The 22,063-nt window shown below is 53.9% G+C and overlaps 1 protein-coding gene across 1 annotated transcript; it reads right to left on the bottom strand.

The window, feature by feature from the left end:
• Positions 1-245: 245 nt before the first annotated feature.
• Adgrd2 (adhesion G protein-coupled receptor D2) lies at positions 246-20,385 on the bottom strand. Its single transcript, XM_046451771.1, is given in 24 exon segments — positions 246-263; positions 919-1,056; positions 1,176-1,217; positions 1,982-2,102; positions 2,877-2,992; positions 3,073-3,206; positions 3,897-4,050; positions 4,328-4,430; positions 4,661-4,764; positions 6,180-6,313; positions 6,316-6,332; positions 6,854-6,909; positions 13,583-13,760; positions 14,126-14,249; positions 14,977-15,111; positions 15,784-15,895; positions 16,771-17,052; positions 17,307-17,392; positions 17,737-17,835; positions 18,202-18,526; positions 18,528-18,844; positions 19,146-19,358; positions 19,707-19,770; positions 20,350-20,385. Coding segments are annotated over 24 exon segments (3,108 nt in total).
• Positions 20,386-22,063: the final 1,678 nt, after the last annotated feature.

Genomic DNA, 22,063 nt, shown 5'->3' with positions numbered 1-22,063 from the left:
CTGGGAAACCCCACCCCCACCCCCAGAAACCTTGGTGACTCCTCCTCCCTCAACCCCAGTGGCCCTGACCTTCAGTTGTGCCACCCACAGGCTGCAGCTCTCTGCTGCTCCAGGGCCTTTCAGCCCAGCAACTGAGGGACAGGACCCCAGGAGAAGCCCCCACCCCACCGGACCCTACTCCCTGTGGCTTCCCCAACCCTGTCGGCCACACTTGCTGGTCCCCTGGGGCCAGGCCTGTCCCAGCCTCACTGGTCTCTCAGGTTCTGCAATAGAAGAGAAGGCTGTGGGGATTCTGGGGCCGTGGATCCCTAGTAGGGGAAGAACATGGGATCAGTGCGCTTTCTGAGACGGGAGCAGAAAGCCCTCTCCCTGCTCCCCACGCTGGGTGGGGTCCTCGTTATCTAACAGTCTAGGAATCCACTCAAAGCTTTACCCAGGTTAGTGATGAGGACACTGAAGCCCAAGGGGATGCAGGGGGTTCGCTGGGGGTTGGGACTGGAACGTAGACAGGACATGAGGTCATTTAACCCACGCCCTGCCTCAGGGCCCCAAGCCCATCCACACACCTGTCTGCAGGAATCTCCCAACACCCCCTGCATGGACACTCAGGTCACCCCAGCTAGTCCCACCCCTCCTCTGGCTGGGCCCCAGGAGTCATGTGTTGGTGCTGGGGATGGGGCCCTAGGTTAGCTAGGTAGCTAGCTCCACAGCTGAGCTACACCCCAGCCCTTGACAAGCCAGTTTAAAGCCATTTCCTGCCCACATTTGTTTGAGGACTCTCCAGGGCCTCCGTTTCCTGTCTTTCAAATGGGCTAATAGGATCTGCCATGGTCACTGTTCTGCCACAGCACGGGGACCACAAGGTGCTGAGATCTGACCTCTGAGAGCCACATGTCTTCTCGGTGGAGTCCGGGGCACCTCCCAGGGACCTGGAGGCTGCTGGCTAGAGGGGCCCGAGCAGGTCCCACAGGAGATGGTGACAGTGGTGGGCCCGGCCTGCCCCACAGCGAGCGCCGCTGCCTTCTTCTCGGTCATCCTCTGCAGGGCGCTCCGCACCTGCGGGGACGTGCAGAGGTCAGGCCCCAGACACCTACGCCCCACATTGGGCCTGTAGGGGAGGGTTCTGAAGGTCCCACCGTGACCCGCCTCCCTGCAGCCCTAGGACCCCGACTCACTTCCCCATTGTAGGCAGCATAGACCAGGAAGATGTAGGGCCCCTGGGGACAGACCCGAAATCAAACCCTGAGACACCGCCCAGCCCCACCCCAGCCTGGCCTCCTGCCTTGTGGTCCCCAGGTCACAGCAGAGACACACACACAGACGTCAAGCCCTATCCCCACACCAGGGGGGACTGTGTCCCAGTCACTGTCCTGAGGGCAGAGGTTGTGCCTAAGACAGAGGCTGGAGGTGGGGTGACAGGAGCAAGACACAGCCAGGAGACGGCATGAGCAAGAGCCCGGGCTCAGAGCTGGTCCTGCCCCCACATCGATGGAGAGGGAGGGATGCGGCCACTCTGGAGTCAGGAGTGTGCAATGCAGGGTGCCCCTGGGTGTGGCCCCCACCAACCCCTAGCAGTGCCCACTTTCTGTCCTCTCCCTCTCCACTCCTGCCTGGCAGGTGGTGGAGTCCCAAGGCCCAGGGGAGAGGACAAGAGGGCTAGCACCCCCAACCCTCCCTGCCTCAGCCCCCACCAACATGTCAGTTCCTATTCTGGATCATTGGCTGCCTTCCCCAAATTTGAGTTCCAAGGGAACAAGTAGAAGGCCCGCACGGGGCACAGGTGGGTGAGTGACTGAGGCAGGGCACCCTCCCCAGGAGCATGCCTGGGCCCATCTGTGGTCATGCCTGACCACCCCAGTGGTTGAGAAGCCACACTCTGGAATCAGGCCCCAGGGCTGCTCCCTGCCTGACAAACCAGCTGTCCCCTCTGGGTTCCTGAGTGTCAGAGCCCCAGTCCGGATGGGCCAGAGCCTAGAGGTACCTGGAAGGAATTGAGGCCCACAGCAATGTAGGCCCAGACCGGGCTGAGATGCACCAGGATGCCGACCAGCCAAGTTAGGCCCAGGATGGGCAGAAGGACCAGTACTGGTTTCACTGTGGCCCTGTGGGACAGTGGGCAGGGCTGAGGGGGATGGGGCACTCCCTTCAGGGAGGGTAGCACCTGAGAAGTACCTGGAGAGGGGTGGGACATGTAGACAGGGACCACAGCACAAGTAGGACTTGGGGGTAGCTAGAACCTTCTGGACTCTGCTGCCCCTTACCAAATACCCAGAGGTGGCATGAAGAACAGATGGTGACACTGGAGAGAGAGGGTCCCAGAACCAAACCTGGTTTGAACAAATGGGGGCAGATACCCAGAAGGAGACCTGGGCAGGGGACAGGTGCACAGAGTCCAAGGGGCTTCCCTTTCTCTCTCCAGGAAGACCTCGGGCTCTGGGCTTTTTGGGGTCTCCCTGACTTGGCTGCCTGCCCTTGGTGGAGAAAGAGGAGGGGAAGAAGGCAGGGGCCCCTTCCCAGCAGGAAGAGCGATAGGGTTCTTGACAAGGGTAGGGACCCAGAACTTCACCCTGAACCTGAACTTCTGGGGGTTATCTGATTCTGGGGTCCCTCACCTTGTCCCTAGAAGGCTATCAGTGCCTTCTGCAGACAGGGAGCCCCAGGGCAGTGGCTGGTGTCCCACTGAGTCACTCTGGATCGATGGCCACCCTCACATGACATGCATGGGTGTGTGTGACACGTAAGCAAGGACACGTGTGCATACCTGTGGGCACACCTCACACCCACACAGCCACACCCCCAGGGTGCACACACATGCTCACACCAGTGGGCCTCGGGCGGCTCTGCTTGTCCCGCCACCTTCCCAAGCTGGGCCTCACCACATCTGTATCTTGATCTGCTGCCGCAGGCCAGGCTGCGGGCTCAGCATGCGGGCACGGCGGCGGGCGCTGGACACGGTGACCATCACCACGCGGAACAGGATGTAGGTGTTGGCCTGGAGACCTAGCGTCAGTGGGAGAAGGGGTCCTCTCATCCTGAAAGCAGCCCGCCCTTCACACCCCCCCCCCAGCTCACCAACAGCACGAGGAGTACCGGCCCCGCGAAGGCCCAGATGGTGTCTGTGTGCACATCAAGCCAGCAGTGTCCGGCGGCCACATAGTCATGGGGGCTCTTGGCCATTGTGATGGCCACGATGACCACGGGCATGCCTAGGGAAAGGAGGAGTGGGTCTTCTCTGCAGGGTACTGATCCTTACCCCCAAGCAGCAGCCACAGCCCTGGTTAGCAACTGCCTGGGGACACTGGGGAGACTAGGGAGCAGGGCTAGGGGCTGGCACTGTTGGGGGGGCATTGGAGCCATGAGTATTTGGGGAGTGGGGAAGCTGAGATCGGGTTGAAGGCTTAGGTCTGGGAGTTGGTGCAGGTTGTGGATTGGGGGCAGGGCTGGAGGTGGAAGCTGAGGTTGTTGAGGTGGAGGAGGATTAAGAGGAACAGAGGCGCTGGGGCTGTGGCTCAGTAGTAGAGTGCTTGTCTAGCATGAGTGAGGTGCTGGGTTCAATTCTCAGCACCACACAAAGGTCCATATATATAAAAGAGGAACTGGGGTAGGGTAGAGAACTGAGAAAACTGAGCTCTTATCAGAGATCCTTACTGAGTGATGCTGGGTGCTGAGTGATGCTGGGTGCTGGGTGCTGAGTGATGCTGGGTGCTGAGTGATGCTGGGTGCTGGGTGCTGAGTGATGCTGGGTGCTGAGTGATGCTGGGTGCTGGGTGGTGGCAGGCACCAGGTAGAGATGGGCCTAGGTGGTACTGGGCATGAGGTGGTGTTGAGTGGCAACAGAGGCTGTGTAGGGGCACAGCTGGGAAGAACAGAGCAAGAGTGGAGAGTGGGGGTCTCACCCCAGCCTATGACATAGTAGAGCCTCATCTTGGGACCTGGGCGCATGCTCACGGCTACCACCTTGTTCCATAGCAGCAGTCCCTCCACCAGCATCCAGGAGAATGCCACCAAAAAGAGAAAGTGCATTGCAGCTGTGACAGCCACACATGCCACCTGTGGGAGGGTGGAGTGTCCCCAGTGAGGTCAGCTCTGGCACAGCCCACCCTGGGTCCCACGCTCGTGCCTGGCATTACAACCCAAACAGGGGTCAGTGGGCGAGGGCCCCAGGCAGGCCTTGGGCTCCACCACCCAGGTCCTTTCCTCTCTGGGCCAGCTCTTCCCCAGGGGAATGCAGCCAGCTGAAGATGTCAAGGGCGGGGGACAATCCAGAAAGGGCCCCAGTTGCTTCCCTGGGCCCCCGAGTTTGCAAGTCCATCTGCTGCCTGCCCACCTTGCTGTCCTTTGCCCACTCACTGGCCATGAGGAAGCCCTCAGCAGAGGCCAGGGAGAAGGTGAGGTTCTTGTGGACTGTGGTCCTCTCTGACTTGGGGACCCTGGACAGGCAGAGGAGTTGGTAACAAGGACAGCACAACAGTCCCCAAGAGCTCTCAGACCCCATCCTGCCAGATCCCCTGCGGCTGGGCTCATGGAGGCAGAGAAGGCGGCTCTGCCTGGGACCCAGCAGGCCCCAAGGGGAGACCTCCCACCAAGGTCACTGGGAACAGGAATGGACTGAGAGGCAGTGCAGGCCCATGAGGGGTGAGGTGCCAGGAGCTGTCCTCACCCAGCTGCCAGGAAGAGCAAGAAGGTGGTAGCAAGGGCGCAGAGGGACACGCCACAGCCCACAAACGAGAGGGTCCTCAGAAGTGACTCCTCCTCGGGGCCTCTCTGTAGGGAGGGACAGAAAGGACACTGTTGCCACCCGGACGAGAACAGACTCTCCCAGCACCAGCCTTCAAGGTCCAGGCTTGCACACAGTAGGCCCTTAATAAGTGAGCATGTGCACACGCGCCTCTCCTGCTGGTTCTCTATCCTGGCCCCATACGCCCAGGTCCGCCAGCGTGGAGAGCGCTGAGCTGGAAGCAGCTGACGTGCCCACGGGGAGGGGGGATTCCACAGGAGAGACAACTCGCCATGGGTACCGCGGGATGGTCACTAAGAATGGGCTGTGGCCTAAGGAAAATTATGTCATTTTCAGGAAAATGGATGGAACTGGACACCAACATGTCACGTGAAGTAAGTCAAACTCAGAAGGTCAAGGGTTGCATGTTTTCTCTCCTATGCGGAAGCTAGAGAGGTAAAGAAAGGTGGGGGCGGGTCTCATGGAAATCTAAGGGACATCAGTAGAGGAAAGGGACCAAGGGGTGAGAGGGGGAGGGAAGGGGGACAGCTGGAGTGATACTGGCCCCATTATGTTGTTATGTTGATGATCGTGTGTATGTTCAGATATGTAGCAACAACCCCCACCAGTATGTACCCCTGTAATAAAAAAAGGAACAGGGCTGTGGATGGGTTGTTTGCGACATGGAGGAATGTCCGAGCTCTGTTTTTATAGGAAAAAAAAATGTGTTGATGATGTCTTTCTAGGGTATTCCCAAAACTCCAAGTGACCCAGCCTTCCAGAGGCTCCAGCCCTATCCAACTTGATCTCCTAGCAAGTGACCTGGGAGTCCTTTCCAGCTCCATGGAGCCCAGCCTCTCGGTCTCCTGGAGTTTGTTCCCCCCAACCTGTCATGCTGGCACTCAGGGACTCGGGCGTCTCTTGGCCAAGCCTCCTCTTACTTCCGCCTCACCAAGGCCCCTGGCTTTGCCCTCTGGCTCTGCATCTCCAGCAGAGACACTCGACTGAACACCAGACCCTAACCCCTTCGAACCCACAGGCCACTCCCATCCATTACCCACCTGTTCCCTCTCAGGGCCAAGCCCCCCCCATTCCCAGTGGTCCAGACTTTGTTTTTGTTTTTTGGTACTGGGGATTGAACTCAGGGGCACTCCACCACAGAGCCACATCCCAGACCTTATTTTGTATTTTATTTAGAGACGGCTCTCACTGAGTTGCTTAGTGCCTCACTGTTGCTGAGGCTGGCTTTGAACTTGCGATCCCCCTGCCGCAGCCTCCTGAGCCACTGGGATTCCAGGCGTGCGCCTCTGGGCCCGGCCAGACTTTAGTCTTTGACCTGCCTTCCTCCCTCTGTCCAGTGGGGGTCCCCTCCTCCCTGCGCTTGGGACCTCTCCCCCTGCCCTTCTGCGTCATTCCTGTTCATCCTTTAAGACGCCCTGCTGCCCCTCCCCGCTGCACTCACCTGGATGTCGTACACCTGCAACAGGACAGCGAAGCTGGTGCTGTGGTTGCAGAAGCAGGCAGTGGAGTCCTGGTACAGGGAGAGCACGGAGCAGCCCGCGGTGGCCCAGGAACCCCCTGTGTGTGGGCTTGGGAGTGGGGAGGGAACAGAGGGCTGTTGAGACCCAGTGGACATGCGGGGGCTCAGGGAGCAGGCAGGGGAGAATGTGCTTATCCATCTCAGGGATGGTAGGGGGACAGGCTGAGACCAGGGATCACCCTAATGACCAAGCAGGTGTCACTGCTTCCACTCCCTCAGGTAAAGGTGCAGCACGGGATCTTGGTGCTAATCCCTGCAGCCTCCTCTCTTCTCAGTGACCTCAGGCCTGGCCCCAAGTCTTACACCCATTTAACAGACAAGTCTCCTCGGCACCTCACAGGGTGAGTGTGGCCTCCCTCCCACACCTCCCACGACGGGGAGCTCACTACCCACTGGGAAACGCATTCTCCTGCCCCAGCTTGCCCTGGAGCTGGGTGGGGCCTGGAATCTCCCCACAAGGCAGTTTTTGGAGGCCCCAAATTACACTTGGGTCCTGCCTAATTTGCAAGCAGAAAGAAAAGTCTCTTTCTTTCTTTCTTTCTTCCTTTCTTTCTTTTTAAAGACTGTATTTTAAAAACGTGGAAGTGGACACTCACCTGATGCTGAAGTTCCAGAAAGCACAGACGGGCTCCACCAGCTTCTGAGGGAAGGCCTGGACGGGACACAGGGACGGGGCGTGCATGAACACGTGTGGGGCACAGGGCCCAAGTGTGTCAGGAGGGCGAGGCCAGAAGGATGGAGCGGGACAGCAGGTGCTGAGGACTCTGTGTTTTGGGGACCGAGGGCTGTCCAGTATGGAGAGGAACACTGGTGCAGGGCAGAAGGGAAGGTGCGGTGGCCATCCTGGGGAGCAGGTCACACCGGTGACTCCTCCCTCCCAGGGTGCTCCGTGTCTGTCAGATCAAGGGGTCTCTATTTATTGATGCAGAAAGACCTCCATGATTTGTTGTTCAGTTAAGAAAAAGTTGCAGAACATGATGCAACCCGGTGTCATGAGCCCACCTTGGGACAACACACAGCTGATCTAAGGGTGGTCAGATCTCGAATGCATTATAATGAACATGTTAGTTCTTGTGAAATTGAACAAGGACTACAATATAGTTTTTTTTCTTTCTTTCTTTTTTGGCACTACTGGGGGTTGAACTCAGGGGTTCAACCCTTTTATTTTTTATTTTGAGACAGAGTCTTGCTAAGTTGCTGAGACCAGCCTTAAATTTGTAATCCTCCTGTCTCAGCCTCCTAAGTAGCCGGGATTCAGACATGTGCCACCAGGCCAGGCAACAATATAGATTTTATAAGATGTCAATAAGCAGTAAAAAGCTATCAGGCAGCTTCTGGTATTAACCCTAGTCCAAGCAGTAAGGGCAGTCTGCTTGGGACTTGGGCTGTTTGTCCTGACTGGGAAAGGTAACAGCAATGTCACCTCACTTGGTGTTTTGCCAAGCACTTTCATGTCCTTAATTGTATTTGATTGTCACAGCAACTTAGGAGATAGGATAAGAATATGTCATTTCAGTTGAGGAAACCAAGGCTCAGAGAGGGGGCTTAGTTTGCTCCAGATCATACGGCATGGAGCTGAGACAGGGCCTCGGCTTGATCAATGGCCCTTTTCCCACTTTGTGATGAAGGCTCCAGAGAACTTACTGTTTCCTGGGTTGACTTGACTAAAGTCTCATCCTGTGTATCCATTCATAGTATTTTTCCTTGGACCAAGAACACAAATCAAGCCACCCTATACTTTCAGAAATGGGTTCTTATTGTATGACTGGTGGCATTTTCAAGGGGTGCAAACTGAAATATAAATGTAGCTGTGCACTCAAAAGTCACAAGACTTGGGCTGGGGTTGTGGCTCAGCGGTAGAGCACTCGCCTCGCACGTGTGAGACCCGGGGTTTGATTCTCAGCACCACATACAAAAATAAATAAGTGAAATAAAGGCATTGTGTCCAACTACAACTAAAAAATAAATATTAAAAAAAAAGGACAAGACTATCTGTGTCTCATGCCCCACACCAGGAAGCAGTCACCAGAATCAAACTGACTATGAGAGAAGATGTGTGCAGGGTGGGGCAGGGCTCGTGGGCTTAGGGGAGGATCATGCTCACTTTGGACCATTCCTTGTAGAAGAGAGTGGTTGTGGGTTCTGAACCCACAACAGCCCAGGCCTCCCCATGCAAGGATTGAGCAGCAAGTGACAGGTCAGTGAAGGGCCACCTGTGACGGAGACAATGCAGAAAACAGCTGCAGAGAATGACAAACCAACCCACAACCACTGGCTGGCTCCGTTGAGAGAGCAAGTCCTTGGTTTTGCAAAAGGAAAGAAATATTCATAGTGGACCTTTTCACTAAGATGGCGCCTGAGGTGGAGAAGGGCACTCCTCCCTCTTGAAGGCAAAGACAGTCACACTCTGAAGGCCAAGAAGGCAGCGCCGCAAGGTATCCCCAGGCACAAAAGAAGAGCTGCATATCTTTTGGCAGCCTGAGACGATGCCGCTCTGGAGACAGCTGACATCCTCAGAAGAGCGCTCGCCAGAGGACCCAGCTTGACCACCATGCAGCCTCAAGCTGCCCTGACCACAGAGCCTTCTGCGAAGACGAGAGAAGACAACAGACACTGTGCTCACTGTGAATGTCAAGGCCAGTGAGTGCCAGATGGAGGTGAAGCTCTGTGACAAGGATGTGGCCAAGGTCAACATCCTGGCCAGGCCGGCCTGATAAGGTGTGTGTTCCATCAGCTCCTGATGATGACATGCTCTGGATGTCACCAACAAAATGGGGTCATCTAAACTGAGTCCAGCTGGCTGATTCTAAATATATATTTTTTCACCTTTAAAAAGTAATTGTGTTGTGGGCTGGGGCTGGGGCTCAGTGGCAGAGTGTTTACCTAGCATGTGTGAGGCACTGGGTTTGATCCTCAGCACCACATACAAATAAATAAAATAAAGGTCCATTGACAACTAAAAAAAATTTAAAATAATAATAATAATTGTGTTGTATGCCCAGATAAAGATTAAAGGTAAATACACCAAAATGTTCATATTGGTTATATCTGAGTAATAGTGTTTAGTCGTCTTTATCCTTTTCTACATTTCCCAAACTTGCCACAATGAGGATATTTTATTTTTAAGTCATATTAATAAAATACATAAATATAATCTCAAAAGTTAGTCCTTTGAAGATGGTTAGCAGGTACAGGAGGATAGTTGGGTAGGAATATAGGTGGATAGGAATACTAGAAAATCTAATGTTTTATGTAGCATAGTAAGGTAACTATGATTGACAACAATCATATTATAGTAAACTACAGAACACATTATTCATGAACATAAACTCAAAAATCATTAACAAAATATTAGAAATTTAATCCAACAATTATTCAGAGGATAATACACCATAACCAGGGGGAGTTGATCCCAGGAATCCAAGATAGGCTTAACATTTGAAAATCAACTGATGCAATTTACTGTGTTAACCTAATAAAAGAGAAAACCATAGGATCATGTCAAAGTTGGAAAAGCATTTGACAAAATTCAGAACCATTCCTGATAAAAATTCTCAGCAAGCCAGAAAAGCAGAGAAATTAGTCCAATAAAGGGCATCTATAAAACCTCATAGCTAACATCACACTTACATGGTGAAAGACTGGATGCTATGCCTCTTATGATGGGGAACAACACAAGGATCCTGACCTCACTACTGTTATTAACACTGAACTAGAAATTCTTGCCATTGCAATAGGACAAGAAAAGGAAAAATAACATAGATTGGAAAGGGGAAAACAAAACTATCTTTGCAGACAATAAGATCAATATAAAAAATTCCAAGGACTCTAGAAGATATCTACTAGAAAGGCAAAGTGAATTCAGCAAGCTTTCAGGGTACAATGATATTGTGCCAATTGTATTCCTATATAAAGCAATTGTGTTCTATATACTAGCAATAAAGGATTTAAAATTAAATTTTAGGGCTGGGGCTGTAGCTCAGTGGCAGAGCACTTGCCTAGCATGCATGAGGCCCTGGGTTTGATCCTCAGCACCACTGGGCAACTTAGCAAGATCTTGTCTCAAATAAAATAAAGGCATTCTGTCCATCTACAACTACAAAAACCGAAACTTTTAAAATTAAATTTTAATTTTAAAATTAATTTATAATTAAATTAAATTAAAATTAAATCAAGGAGGTGTAGCTCAGTAGTATAGCACCTGCCTAGCATGTGCAAGGCTCCAGGCTTGATCCCCAGCACTGAACAATGAACAAATGAATGAATGAATAAATAAAATAAAATTAAGAAAACAAATTCACATCTAAAAATATGAAATACTTTAGGATATATTTAACAAGATATCTTCAAGAGCTGCACACTAGAAACTGTATATCAATGCTGAGAGAAATTTAACCTAAATAGAGGGTTAAGCCCTGATCATGAATCAGAAGACTCATTACTAAGATGCCCGTTCTCTCAACTCAATAATATAGATTCAATGAAATCTCAGTCAAAAATCCCAAAAGATTTTTTCCATCAATAATGACAAGCCAATTCTAATATTTTTTTGGAAGTGTAAACATCTTAGGATAGCCAAAGCAAATTTGAAAAAAAAAAAAAGTTGAAGGGCTTCTATTACCTGACTGTAATTTATTCTTCAGACTCATTAATCAGGACAGTATGGGATTAGTGCAGGGACAGACGTACAGTCAATGGAACAAAACAAGGAGCCCAGAAATAATCTACACGTATCTGGACAATCTATTTTCAACAAAGATGTCAAGATAATCAATACGGGATAGAATCTTTTCAACAAATGGTATTGGAACTGGATGTCCATAAGGGAGACATAAACTTTGATCCTTAACTTGCTTAATAAACAGAAATTAACTGAAATAAAAGACCTTCATATAGAAGCTACAATGATAAACTTCTTTAAAAATATCTTTATGACGTGAGGATTAGCAATGCTTTCTTAGAATACAAAAGCATGAAGCTGGGTGTGGTGGCACACTCCTGTAATGCCAGTAGCTCGGGAGTCTTTATAGGCAGGAGGATCACAAGTTCAAAGCCAGCCTCAGCAAAAGCAAGGCAGCTCAGTGACTCTGTCTCTAAATAAAATACAAAATAGGGCTGGGGATGTGGCTCAGTAGTCGAGTGACTCTGAGTTCAATCCCTGGTACCAAAAAAAAGCGGGGCGGGGGGACAAGCTGTATACTAGGAGAAATATTCACAAAACACATATCTGAAAAAGGATTTATATCCAGAATATATAAAGAAATCTTATAATTTGATAACAGAACAAAAGATTTGAACATACATTTAACAAAAGATATATGAATGCTCAACATGTCTATGAAAAGATGCTCAAAATCTTTGGTCTTCAAGGAATTGCAATCTTAAAACATAATGAGGTATCAATATATAACCAGGAAGAAGGCTGACAGGTTGGGCGCAGTAATCCTATCGACTCAGGAAACTGAGGCAGGAGGATTGCAAGTTTGAGGCCAGACTGGGCAACTTATCAAGATCTTGTCTCAAAATAAAAAGTAAAAAGGGTTGGGGGTATGACTCAACGGTAGAGCACCCCTGGGTTCAACCACAGAAAGAAGAAAGGAAGAAGGGGAAGAAAAGATGTTGGCTAAGATGTGGAACAAATGGAACTTTCATATTGCTGATGGGAACATGAGTGGCACGAGCACTGGGGACAACAGGTTGACAGTCTCTTAGCAGGTTAAGATGTGTTTATCATGCAACCCAGCAAGTTGGCTTTCTGGAATGTACTCAATAGAAAGAAATCTCATGTTCACAAAAAAATACCTGTATGTGAGTCCTTATAGCAGATTCACGGACAAGAGCTCAAATGGGAAAACAAATGCTAATATGCCAATGTGGTAGAATACTACTTAGCAGTAAAAAGGAGAGCAAGGGAAGCCAGACCTCAACACATACAGTGATGGCATTGTATGAAGCTCCAGCAAAGGCAGGCATGATCCATGGTCATGGAAAGCAGAGCAGTGACATCCTGGTATGGACAACTGACTGGCACAAGAGAGGCCCAAAGAAGCCTTTTGGGAAGTTGGAAGTGTTGTGTACCTTGACTGGGGTAGTGGTACAGGGGAACACACGAGGTCAAGGCTTATCAGATTGCATGCTCTATACCCTCCAGCCTCTGTATCCTCAGGTTCAACTGTGTATGGAAAATATTTTTTAATTGCATCTGTACTGAACATGACTTTTTTCTTGTCATTATTCCCTAAACTATACACTATAATAACAACCATTTATGTAGCAGTGACATTGTATTAGGTATTACAAATAATCTAGAAGTGATTCAAAGTGTATGAAAGGATTTATGTAGGTTATTGCAACTATTATTTCAGCTTGAGCTTCCTTGGATTAAAAAAAAAAATTTTAGTTGTAGATGGCACAATACCTTTGTTTTATTTTTGTTTATTTTTAATGTGGTGCTGAGGATCAAACCCAGTGCCTCCCACGTGCCAGGAAAGCACTTTACCACTGAGCCACAACCCCAGCCCCCATTCTTGGATTTTGATATATCATCGAGGGGGTCATAGAACCAGTTTCTCATGGATGCTAAGGGATGACGGACACTTTAATCAAACTGATTGCTCAAAAGTCTTGGGAGGATATGCAAAAACAGTAAACTGTGGAATGTGTGCGTCCAGAATTACTGGTTGTAAGCAAGGGAGCTTTCTCTGAAATATTCTGATATTTCAAAAGGGAGAAGTAGGTGTCTGGAAATTACATGTGATAAAATCAAAAGACAAGTCTTGGAGATCTTTCTGTGTCAGTTTATAGAGGAATACCTCGCTCTTTATGTCACATCGGCCGACCAGTCCTGTGGGCAGCTCCCTGGGGCTTTCTAAGCGGTGCACTACAGATGGACATTGGAGGTGGCTTGTTCTCTGTGGTGCTGGGGGTGGAACCCAGGGCCTTGTGCCTGGCAAGCAAGCACCCTACCACTGAGCTGCACCCCCCGCGGGGTCTGTTTTCACTCCCACGCTGCACACTGCAGGGAAGACCCTGAACGTCACCTGTGCACACGCTTCAGCGGCTGACCTGCGTGATTTGGTTCTTCAAGTTACACAGCTCTAGAATGAACCCCACCTGCCATTTAAGGCTGAGGCCAATCACTTGGCCTCTCCCAAGGGCACAGGAAGCAGCTGGAGGGTGAATTGAACGCTTCTTCTCAGAGGCGGCCGGCAGGTAGAGAGCTCACCATCCATGGCTTCCCTTCCCATTCCCTTGAGGACGGTGGGGACCGTTCCCGGGGGAATATTGTTTCTTGGGTGTGTCTAGACCTTGGTCGTTCAATGAACAATATTGGGGGGTTGGGTGGAGAACTGGAGCAAGCATTCCTGGGGGCTTTTCCCCAGAAGGACCACCAGTACCTGGGCCTGGTGCTGCAGGTGAAAGGTCACGGCCGTGCTGACCTCCCCGACAGTGTCCCACACCTCGGAGGAGAGGATGGCTGACCCCACCTGTGTGCTCAGGAACCTGTGGGAGAAAGGGAGCCTTTAGGGTGGTGGTAGCAGGGAGAGGTCATGCCCAGATGTGTGTCCAAACATCTGGGAAAGCCCTGTGCTGGGACTTGAGGTGTTGGGTTCCAGTCTTCCCTGGGGACTCGTTGGTGAGTCCTGTTCCTTTCCTGAGTATCAACACAGAAGACAGGACCTCAGATATGGGGTGAGCCATGTTGTACCAGTGTTCCCTCTGGCAGGCCCAGAAGGCTGGGGATAGGAAAGGGACCCTGGCCTGCCAAGATCTGCCCACCAGAAGGGGTCTCTGGGTGGGATGGAGGACTGGTCTCCCTGTGAAGAGAACACAGCCCTCTGGCAGCCTGCTGGGTGGGGCCCACTCACCTCTGCATCCTGTTGGCTTCCTCTGAGCTGTCAGAGGCCTGGGGTTCCAGGGCAGGCACCCCCAGGGCGTACTGGAAGACACTGGAGGTGAACCAGCTGTGGATCATGGTGACTCCAGAGAGGCCTGGTTGAGTGGGAAGGGGACCCAAGCCCCTGCCTGGTGACTGATCAAGCACCAGCTGGCTCTGAGTGTAGTGCTCTCCCACTTTACAGATAGGGAAACTGAGGCTCAAAGGGGTTAAGTGATTTCCCTAAGATCACTTAGCTAACAAGTGACAGAGAATAGCCATAGCCACGCACCTAGCCTTGCAGCTCCAAATCCCTTTGTCCCTTGCCCTAATCTTTGCCCCTTTGTGGGACTAAGGGCAAGTGGGGGGCTCCCTCTACCATCCACCTCTGAGGAAAAAATGTGTAGGGTCAGTGGAGGAGATTCATTTGACACTATGATGTGGTAGATGCTTTCACCCTCATAACAACCCACAAGGCAAGGACCACAGGTATGGGGTGAGCCATGTTGCACCAGCCCCCACCACTGCCACTGCTGCCGCCGCTGCCGCCGCCTCCTCCTCCTCCTCCTCCTCCTTCTTTTTGGTACTGGATATTGAACCCAGGGGTGCTTTACCACTGAGCTACATCCCCAGCCCTTTTTATTTTGTATTTTGAGACAAAGTCTCACTGAGTTTCCCAGGCTGGCCTCCTGAGTCGCTGGGACTACAGGCATTGCGCCACCACACCCAGCTAATAGGGTCACCACAGATAAGGTAACTCATTCGAAGTAGCATGGCTGACAACATCAGAACTGAGGTCTGGGGGGACCCCCGCAGGACCCAGCCACCCCTCCTCTCACCCACCTTTCCCGAGGAGCCGCCTCACTTCACCTGCGGGAATGTGGATGTGGCCGGGCCCCTCTGGATGCCCACCAGGCATTGTGAATATGTAGCCCCCAGCACTGGCCTCCCGCAGGTGTAGGCTCCGCACCTCCAGGCCTAGGATCAAATGGGGCTGGTGGCTGTCCCCACTGGAATGAGGTCTTTCTGACAAGCTGCCCAGCTGGCAGGGTCAGCTTGTCCCCTCCCTGCCACCATTCCATCTCAGAGAGGCTCGGCCATTTTCCCCAGGTACATCGGATTTCTCCAAGTCCAGGAGAGAGGGTTGCTGAGAAGGGGGAGTTCCCTGGGAGTCAGGACCTGAATACCAGTGAGCACCACAAGACACTGGGTACCTGAGGGACAAGTTGGTGCCTGAAGGTCCACTCTAGATGTGCCCCCACTCAATTGACACTCAGACTGTGGACCTGGGCCTCATGCAGAGATGGCTCAGAAACAGCCCTGACACTCAGGGGGTATCAGGCAGAGGGGACAATCTTATAATTACCACAAATGCAAGGAGAGACATGTTCAAGATGCTGGGGTAACTGAGGAGGGGGGAACCATCAAGAGGAACTCAAACTAGGAAAGGCTTCCTAGAGCACTTGATGCTCAAGCTGGGTTCTGAAGAACGCATAGGAGTTTTCTGGGAGAAAAGGCATTTTGGATGGAGGATGCAGCTCGGGCAAAGGCAGGAAAACAGAACGCAGTGTCTGTCAGGGAGGAGAGCTCCCAGGGAGCAGGCAGAGGAGGGTCCTCTAAGCCCAGTGGGAGGGTGGGTAGCCGGCTCACCTGCATGATGGTGCTGGATGGACATTCGGGGCTGCTCAGAGGTCAGCACGGTACTCAGCAGGGGTGCCAGGCGCTGCATGCTCGCCACCAGGGCCATAGGTCCACCAACCACCTGGCAGGAAGCCACAGCTCAATTCCTTCTCACATCCCACACCCACTGCCACCAGCCCTGACCTGGGGTTACCAGGCTCAATGTTCTGAGAGGCGGCCCTGCTCTTCTCAGAGAGGGGAAAGAGCAGGAGAGGGAGGCGGGCAAGTCACGTGTTCACCAGTAACTCCTCTTCACTGCCTGAGCAAGACAGGAGTGAAGACCCCCATTTTCCAGGCTCTGTCTCTTCTCCATCTACCTCAGTGCCTCCAACCCCTAATCAAGGTGGGCTTGAATGCTTCCCCGAATGGGGGGCTCATTATAGGTCCAGGTGACTCATTCTATGGAGCCAGCCTCCTGGGTCATGCCATTTCCACCCTAACCCCACACCTTGGTCCTAATTCCATCCTCTGAGGCCACAGGGGGACCACATGTGCTCCTTTAGCCCCAGAGATTGGCAGGCAATGTCCATGAGCTCTTGTTTCCTCCCTTCTCTGGGTCAATCACTCCTAGGCCTATGGCCATTTTTGCCAGGATGAGGTGTCCATCCGCCTCTCCAACCAGATGGAATCTTTCCTGTTCTCCAGAGTGTTTGCTGTTTTGGCAGACAAGATGGTCGGACCACTCAGCATAGAGGACCTGCCACTTGTGGCGGTAAGCAGATTCTTGGATATGGGGAAGGCCCTTATTGACTAGTGGCTCTTAATCATTTTAAAATACAGACACTGTTGTTCAAGTGGAAGTTCAGCTTATAAAGTAGATGAAAAAGAGGAGCTTCTCCCAAGGGATGGGGAGATGGAGCCTAAAACTGGGTGCCCACTTGAGCCTAAGACTACACAACAACCTGCTAGCAAGGGCAGAACCAGAGCCCAGGCCCCTGGCCAGCCCTGCAGCCTCACCTCACTGAGGGACAGCCACGCTCCAGCCACCTGCTTCTCCAGGATCCGGCTGGCCACAGACACGACACCCCTGCCCAGCTGTTCCCAGGGCCCTGTCAAGGGCTCTGGCTCCCCAGCCCCAAGGGCGGTCACCCTCTTCAGGAAGTGCAGGGTAGCCAGAAGTGCAGCCGGCCCCAGTGGAGTGGTCTCCTCCACCAGGACTCTGTCCAGAAGGCCCAGGAACCTGGAGGCCTTGTCCAGGGTCAGGGCCTCAGGGGCTTCAGAGAGGGGGTCTGGGAGGAGCTGTGGTTAGAGAAGCCAGTTACTGCCTGTCTGGCTGTCACAAGGGATCCCCTAGGGGCCACACTTGGGCTTTTCCAGGGTCTTTTTGGAGGGTGCAGTTCTAACTTGTCATAAGTTCTCAAGGCTATAAAATAGGGAGCGTGAGGAGCCTTAATTCTGAAGAACAGTGGGTGTCCCCTTACAGGTGAGGCAATTGAAATGCGAGGTGACCCACAGTGCCCACAGGCTCTCCAACCTCCTTAGGAGAAGCTCACCACAATGGCGTTGGCCAAAGCATTGACTTTGCTGATAACATCCTGTCCTGGCCACAACCGGACATCCTGCAGCTGCTGATAGGTCTCTGCAAACAGGCAGATGCCAGACTGGGCCTTGGGCAACTCCCCTGCCCAGAGGTGCCAGCTGCTCAATAACCCCCACCCAGGGGGGGAAGAGGAGATCCACAGCTGTGTGTCTGAAGCTTCACACACCGTGTGCTAGATAGGGAAACTGAGGCCCAGAATGGCAAAAATCATTTGCCTAAGGTCACACAACTGGGATTCACCCCCAGGTCTGTCTGATCCCGCTGCCCTGTAGTCTAGACTACGAGGAGGCCCTGAAACTCAAAGAATCCTACACTCTTCTGGTCACTGGCTCCTCCTGTTCCCACTAGCTTCATGAGAACCCAGGGGCATAGCTAGGGCGCACCTTTCTGGTAGCAGCAGAGGAAGAGCAGCGGCTGCAAGCAGAACTCGGAGCCCTCGGTGGGGGGTTCTGGGTTCCACATGGGGCACTCTTCTGAGGGCACTGGCCAGAGTAGGGGAGGTGTCAAAACCATATCCTAGCTTCCTATAGTCTGTGACCCACCCACAGGTGCCGGCCTCGAAGGTGCCTGCACACCTGACCTGGAACCAGGGCGCACTGCTCTGGGGTTAGGGGGCGACGTGAGTCGCCAGGTGAACCCACGCAATCAGGCTACTGGGACTCTGCGGCTGTCCAAGGGTGCATAAGGGCGTGGCCAGAGTTGAGCCAGGGCGGGGTTGGCAGAGGGTGAGCTGGGTCATGCAATCAGAAGGTCGCTGAGTTAGGGGGCGGGCCCAGAACCAACCAGGGGGCGGGGGGTTGAGCCAGCAGAAAGGGCGGGGCCTGGCAGCCAGGGGCGGCCGTGCGCACCCGGACACGGAAGGCGCGTCGGAACCGGCTGCTGCAGTGAGGGTGTGATGTCCAGGGAGCCGGGGTCCCAGACGAAGAGCAGGCCGTCTGGAGGCGGGTCGCAGGCGCGTGCGCGGTGCAGCTGCGCGGGGCTCAGCACCCGGGCCCACAGGTGGAAGTCGGTGAGGTTGCCGCTGAAGGCGTCGCGCGCCGAGAAGCCGCCGCCCGGGGAGTCCTGATCCTGGCCCAGCACCAGGATGCCACCGGGCGGCACCGGCTGGTCCGCGCCCAGTCCCCGCGCCGTGGCGCGCCGCCGCCCGTCAGCAAACAGCGCCCAGCGCCCCCCCGCGCTGCTCCCATGTCGCGCACACGTGGTGCCAGCGGCCGTCGGCGCGAAAGGCTGCGAGAAAGGGAGCGTGGTGCCCGCGTACCACCAGCGCCGCCCGCACCGCGCCGCCCGGCTCGGCGAAGGCCCGCAGCTGCAGCGCGTTGGCCAGCGCGGGGGCGGCGAGGGAGAAGATCGCGGCCACTTCGGGCGAGCGGCTGTCCCACTGCAAGTGCGCGCACGCCGTCAGCGCCTCCAGAGCTGGCAAGGGCGTCCGCAGCCGCGCCGCCCTGTCCGCCGTCTTCTCGCCGAACACCAGCGCCAGGGTGGTGCGCTCGCCTTGAGAGGGGGGACATGAGGGCCGCGACCTCAGTTTCCCAGCTGCCCACAGGGTCCTGCATCCCCCAGCTGCGGGGCCCTTCATGAGATCTGGGGTGCATCCCTGCCGCCGGAAGAAAGAAACGGGGCTTCTAACTCCCCAGCCTGGGTCAACCGCTACTTCAGTCCACAGCGAGGACATATGGAGATGTAGCGGGGTGTTGCTCCAAGTTCATTTCACAAGTATCGTCACCTTGAGCTCCTATCTCTGAATGTCACCAAAGCTCTCTTCCCCTCCCCCGGGCCCTGGGTCCACACTCACTCCTCCGTGGGGGCCTCCGCAGGGAAGTTTCTCTTTGGCCCAACCAGACCGGGTCACGAAGCCGCGAAGCAAGAACCCCATCTGCGGGCCCCGTTGGCAGGTGGCCAAACCGCTGCTCACAAGACTCTTGGGCTTGCCACCAGCTCAGCCGCTGCTTTGGAAACTTGCACACCCCATCTGAAATCTCCATCACCTCACCAGGGGCCAGCGAAGCTGGAAGGGGAGAGGACAGAGGGGATGAGACAGGATTTTGTGGGCATCTCACACTCTGGGGGATGGGTAGGGTGAAGGACACTGGTGCAGGAGTCTTGCTGGCCTATCAGATGGGGCTGCCCTGGCCCCAGGCCATGCTCTATGACCTGTGTCATTCCCTGCAGTGGCTCTCCAAATCTGTACAACGGGAATGAGATGGTCAGGAGTGAAGCATTCCGCCCAGTTCTTGGTACTGGGGTCTGAACTAAATACCCTCTCCTCCCTTCCTTGGAGTTCCAGGCCAGTGCCACTGGGATCACGGGCAGTTCCTGGGGGAGGGGCTTCAGGGGGGTGATCTCTCTTACCAACCTGCCACCCAAGGGCGCCTTGTTTCACCTGGGGAGTTGGAACAGGTCCCAGAGAGACTCCTGATCTGAGAGAGAAGACAGGTGGGAGCTGGAACAGCTACCCCATTGCCTGTGTGCAGTTATTGAACTGTGTGCTTCAGGGGGAGCAGTGGAAGCTGCAGGCTGTGCTGTTGGTCTTGGGCAGGGCACTTCACTGCCCTGAGCCTTTCCCCCTTACCAGGAATAAACAAGCTGATTGAATGTGAGAGGCATGCCACCTAGTGTGTGTGTGTGTGTGTGTGTGTGTTTGGGGATTGCCTCGCACATGCTAGGCAAGTGCTCTACCACTGAGCCACAACACCAGTCCTACTGGGTGCTTTTATTTTATTTCTGTGCCGGAGCTTATCTTGTGTAACTTTAAAAAAATATATATTTATTTGTTTGGTATAGTTGGACACAATGCCTTTATTTTATTTATGTATTTTTATGTGGTGCTGAGGATCCGAACCCAGGGCCTCGCACGTGCTAGGTGAGTGCTGTACTGCTGAGCCACAACCCCAGCCCCTGTGTAACCTTTATAGTGACTTCATGGTGTGAAACCCTACAGCTTTGCGTCCCTTTTGACCTCCTTCCCCAAACTCTCCTCCCCACAGAAGCTCAGATACCAGAAGACAGAAGAGGCAGTAACACCAGAGGGCCATTCTGATTCCAGTAGGAAAAGATGAGGGACAGTTGGGATCACAGACCTGGCCAAAGTGGACTGAGAAAGGAAAACACACACACAATGAAATTAGCTTTGCACCCTGCCTTGCCACTCCCTGGCTCTTGCAGGTCAGGGTGCCCTTTGTTTGGTCCCCAGACCCCACTGGGCTGGAAGCCAACCAGTGGGAATGGAGCCCACCCCTGTGGCCCATCCACTAGGGATGACATTTGCTTGCACAAAGGGATGGTCTCCAGGAGTCCTCTCAGGAAGGAAGCTGGGAACTGTAGCCCTGGTGAGCTGGGGAGGGCAGCAGCCATCCACTGGCCAGAAAGGGGTAGGATCAGCTCAGGGGTCCTGCAGGGGGAAGCAGGGAGCTCAGAACCTGTGTTCTCTGGGGTTCCCAGTTTGACATTCAAGGCATCCCCTCACAGCCCCCTTTCACCTTGCTCCCCAAAGTGCAACCTTTCTCCAGACCTTTGTCCATCCCCCACCCCCTTCCCGAATCTGGACTTGCCTCTCTCTATCTCAGCAGCACCTCCTTCAAGATCAAGGTTCAGTCACTTCAGCCACCAGAACCGGGGGCAGAGTCACGACAGCCCGCAGTGTATTAAGATGTGCACACCCTAATCATGGGGATTCGGGAGTCACTCCTGGCAAGTTGGGGGCTCTGCAGGGGGAGAAGAGCCTCCTGGGTCTGTGCCCCAGTCCTGGCCATGCACAAATGGGTCTCAGAAAACAGTCCTGCCAGCTGGCCTCATGCTTTCTGGGAGTCTGGAGCCACTACCAGGGGCAATTCATACCCTTTCTTCTCTTCCAGAGAAAGTCTGTAACATGGAAATCAAACGCGCCCCAGCGCAGAACTTGAGGGCCCCCCTTTTTCGGACTCTGAAAAGCACCAATTGATTGTCACTTTCCCTGCTTTTAAATTGCATCTGCCTCCTCCTGTCCCAGGCCACAGCGGCAAGGAGGGCGGGGATTTTAAGAGTCCGGTTGGTGCCTCATCTGGGCTGGGGCACGGTAGGGGCTCTGTCGCTGGGGCTCAGGAGATGCCCACTCCCCGCTTCATGCTTCCTGGGTCCTGCCCCCTGCACCCCTCGGCGCCGCTGTCCTTGCTCACCACACACTGACCCCGGAGAGAGGTGCGAAATCTGGCCACCCTGAGCGTCCCCTCTCTGCGAAGGGCCATTGGGGAACTCTCCTAGGCCGGTGGCCTGGGGCAGGAGTCTCCCTCACCCGCTGGTTCCTCCCAGTTCCCAGCCCCGGTTCTCACCCGCTTCGCTGGGCGCCAGGGCTCCTCACCGTCTGGTCTGCGAGTGTGGCTCCCGCCTCGGCTCGGCCTGTCCCCCGCCTGTCCCCCCACCAACTGGGCTGGGAGACCCCGCCCCTCGGCCCAGCCCGAGACCCGCCCTCGGGGGGGGGGGGCGGGGTTGGGGAGACTCCTGCGCGATGGATGGACGCGGCCTGTCATCGGTACCTCCCCAACACTCCAGTAAAGTCACCCGATTAGAAAGGGCCACTTTGTGAGACCTGGGTCCAAAATAAACTCGGGGTCATTGGCAGAGTCTTGCCTGGAATCCTGGTCTCCGGGTCTTCATCAGGCCGCTCTAAACCTAAGGCAGGGAGGAGAGAGGGCCCTGGGGCAGCGGAGGGGGCACAGCCAGGACCGAGGGGGCAGA

Source organism: Marmota monax, unplaced genomic scaffold (genome assembly GCF_021218885.2).
Source record: "Marmota monax isolate L192 unplaced genomic scaffold, Marmota_monax_Labrador192_F-V1.1 WCK01_AAM20220418_F8-fsc00020, whole genome shotgun sequence".
NCBI lineage: Eukaryota > Metazoa > Chordata > Mammalia > Rodentia > Sciuridae > Marmota > Marmota monax.
The sequence above is the reverse complement of the archived record's forward strand: the minus strand, read 5'-3'. Positions and strand labels throughout refer to the sequence as shown.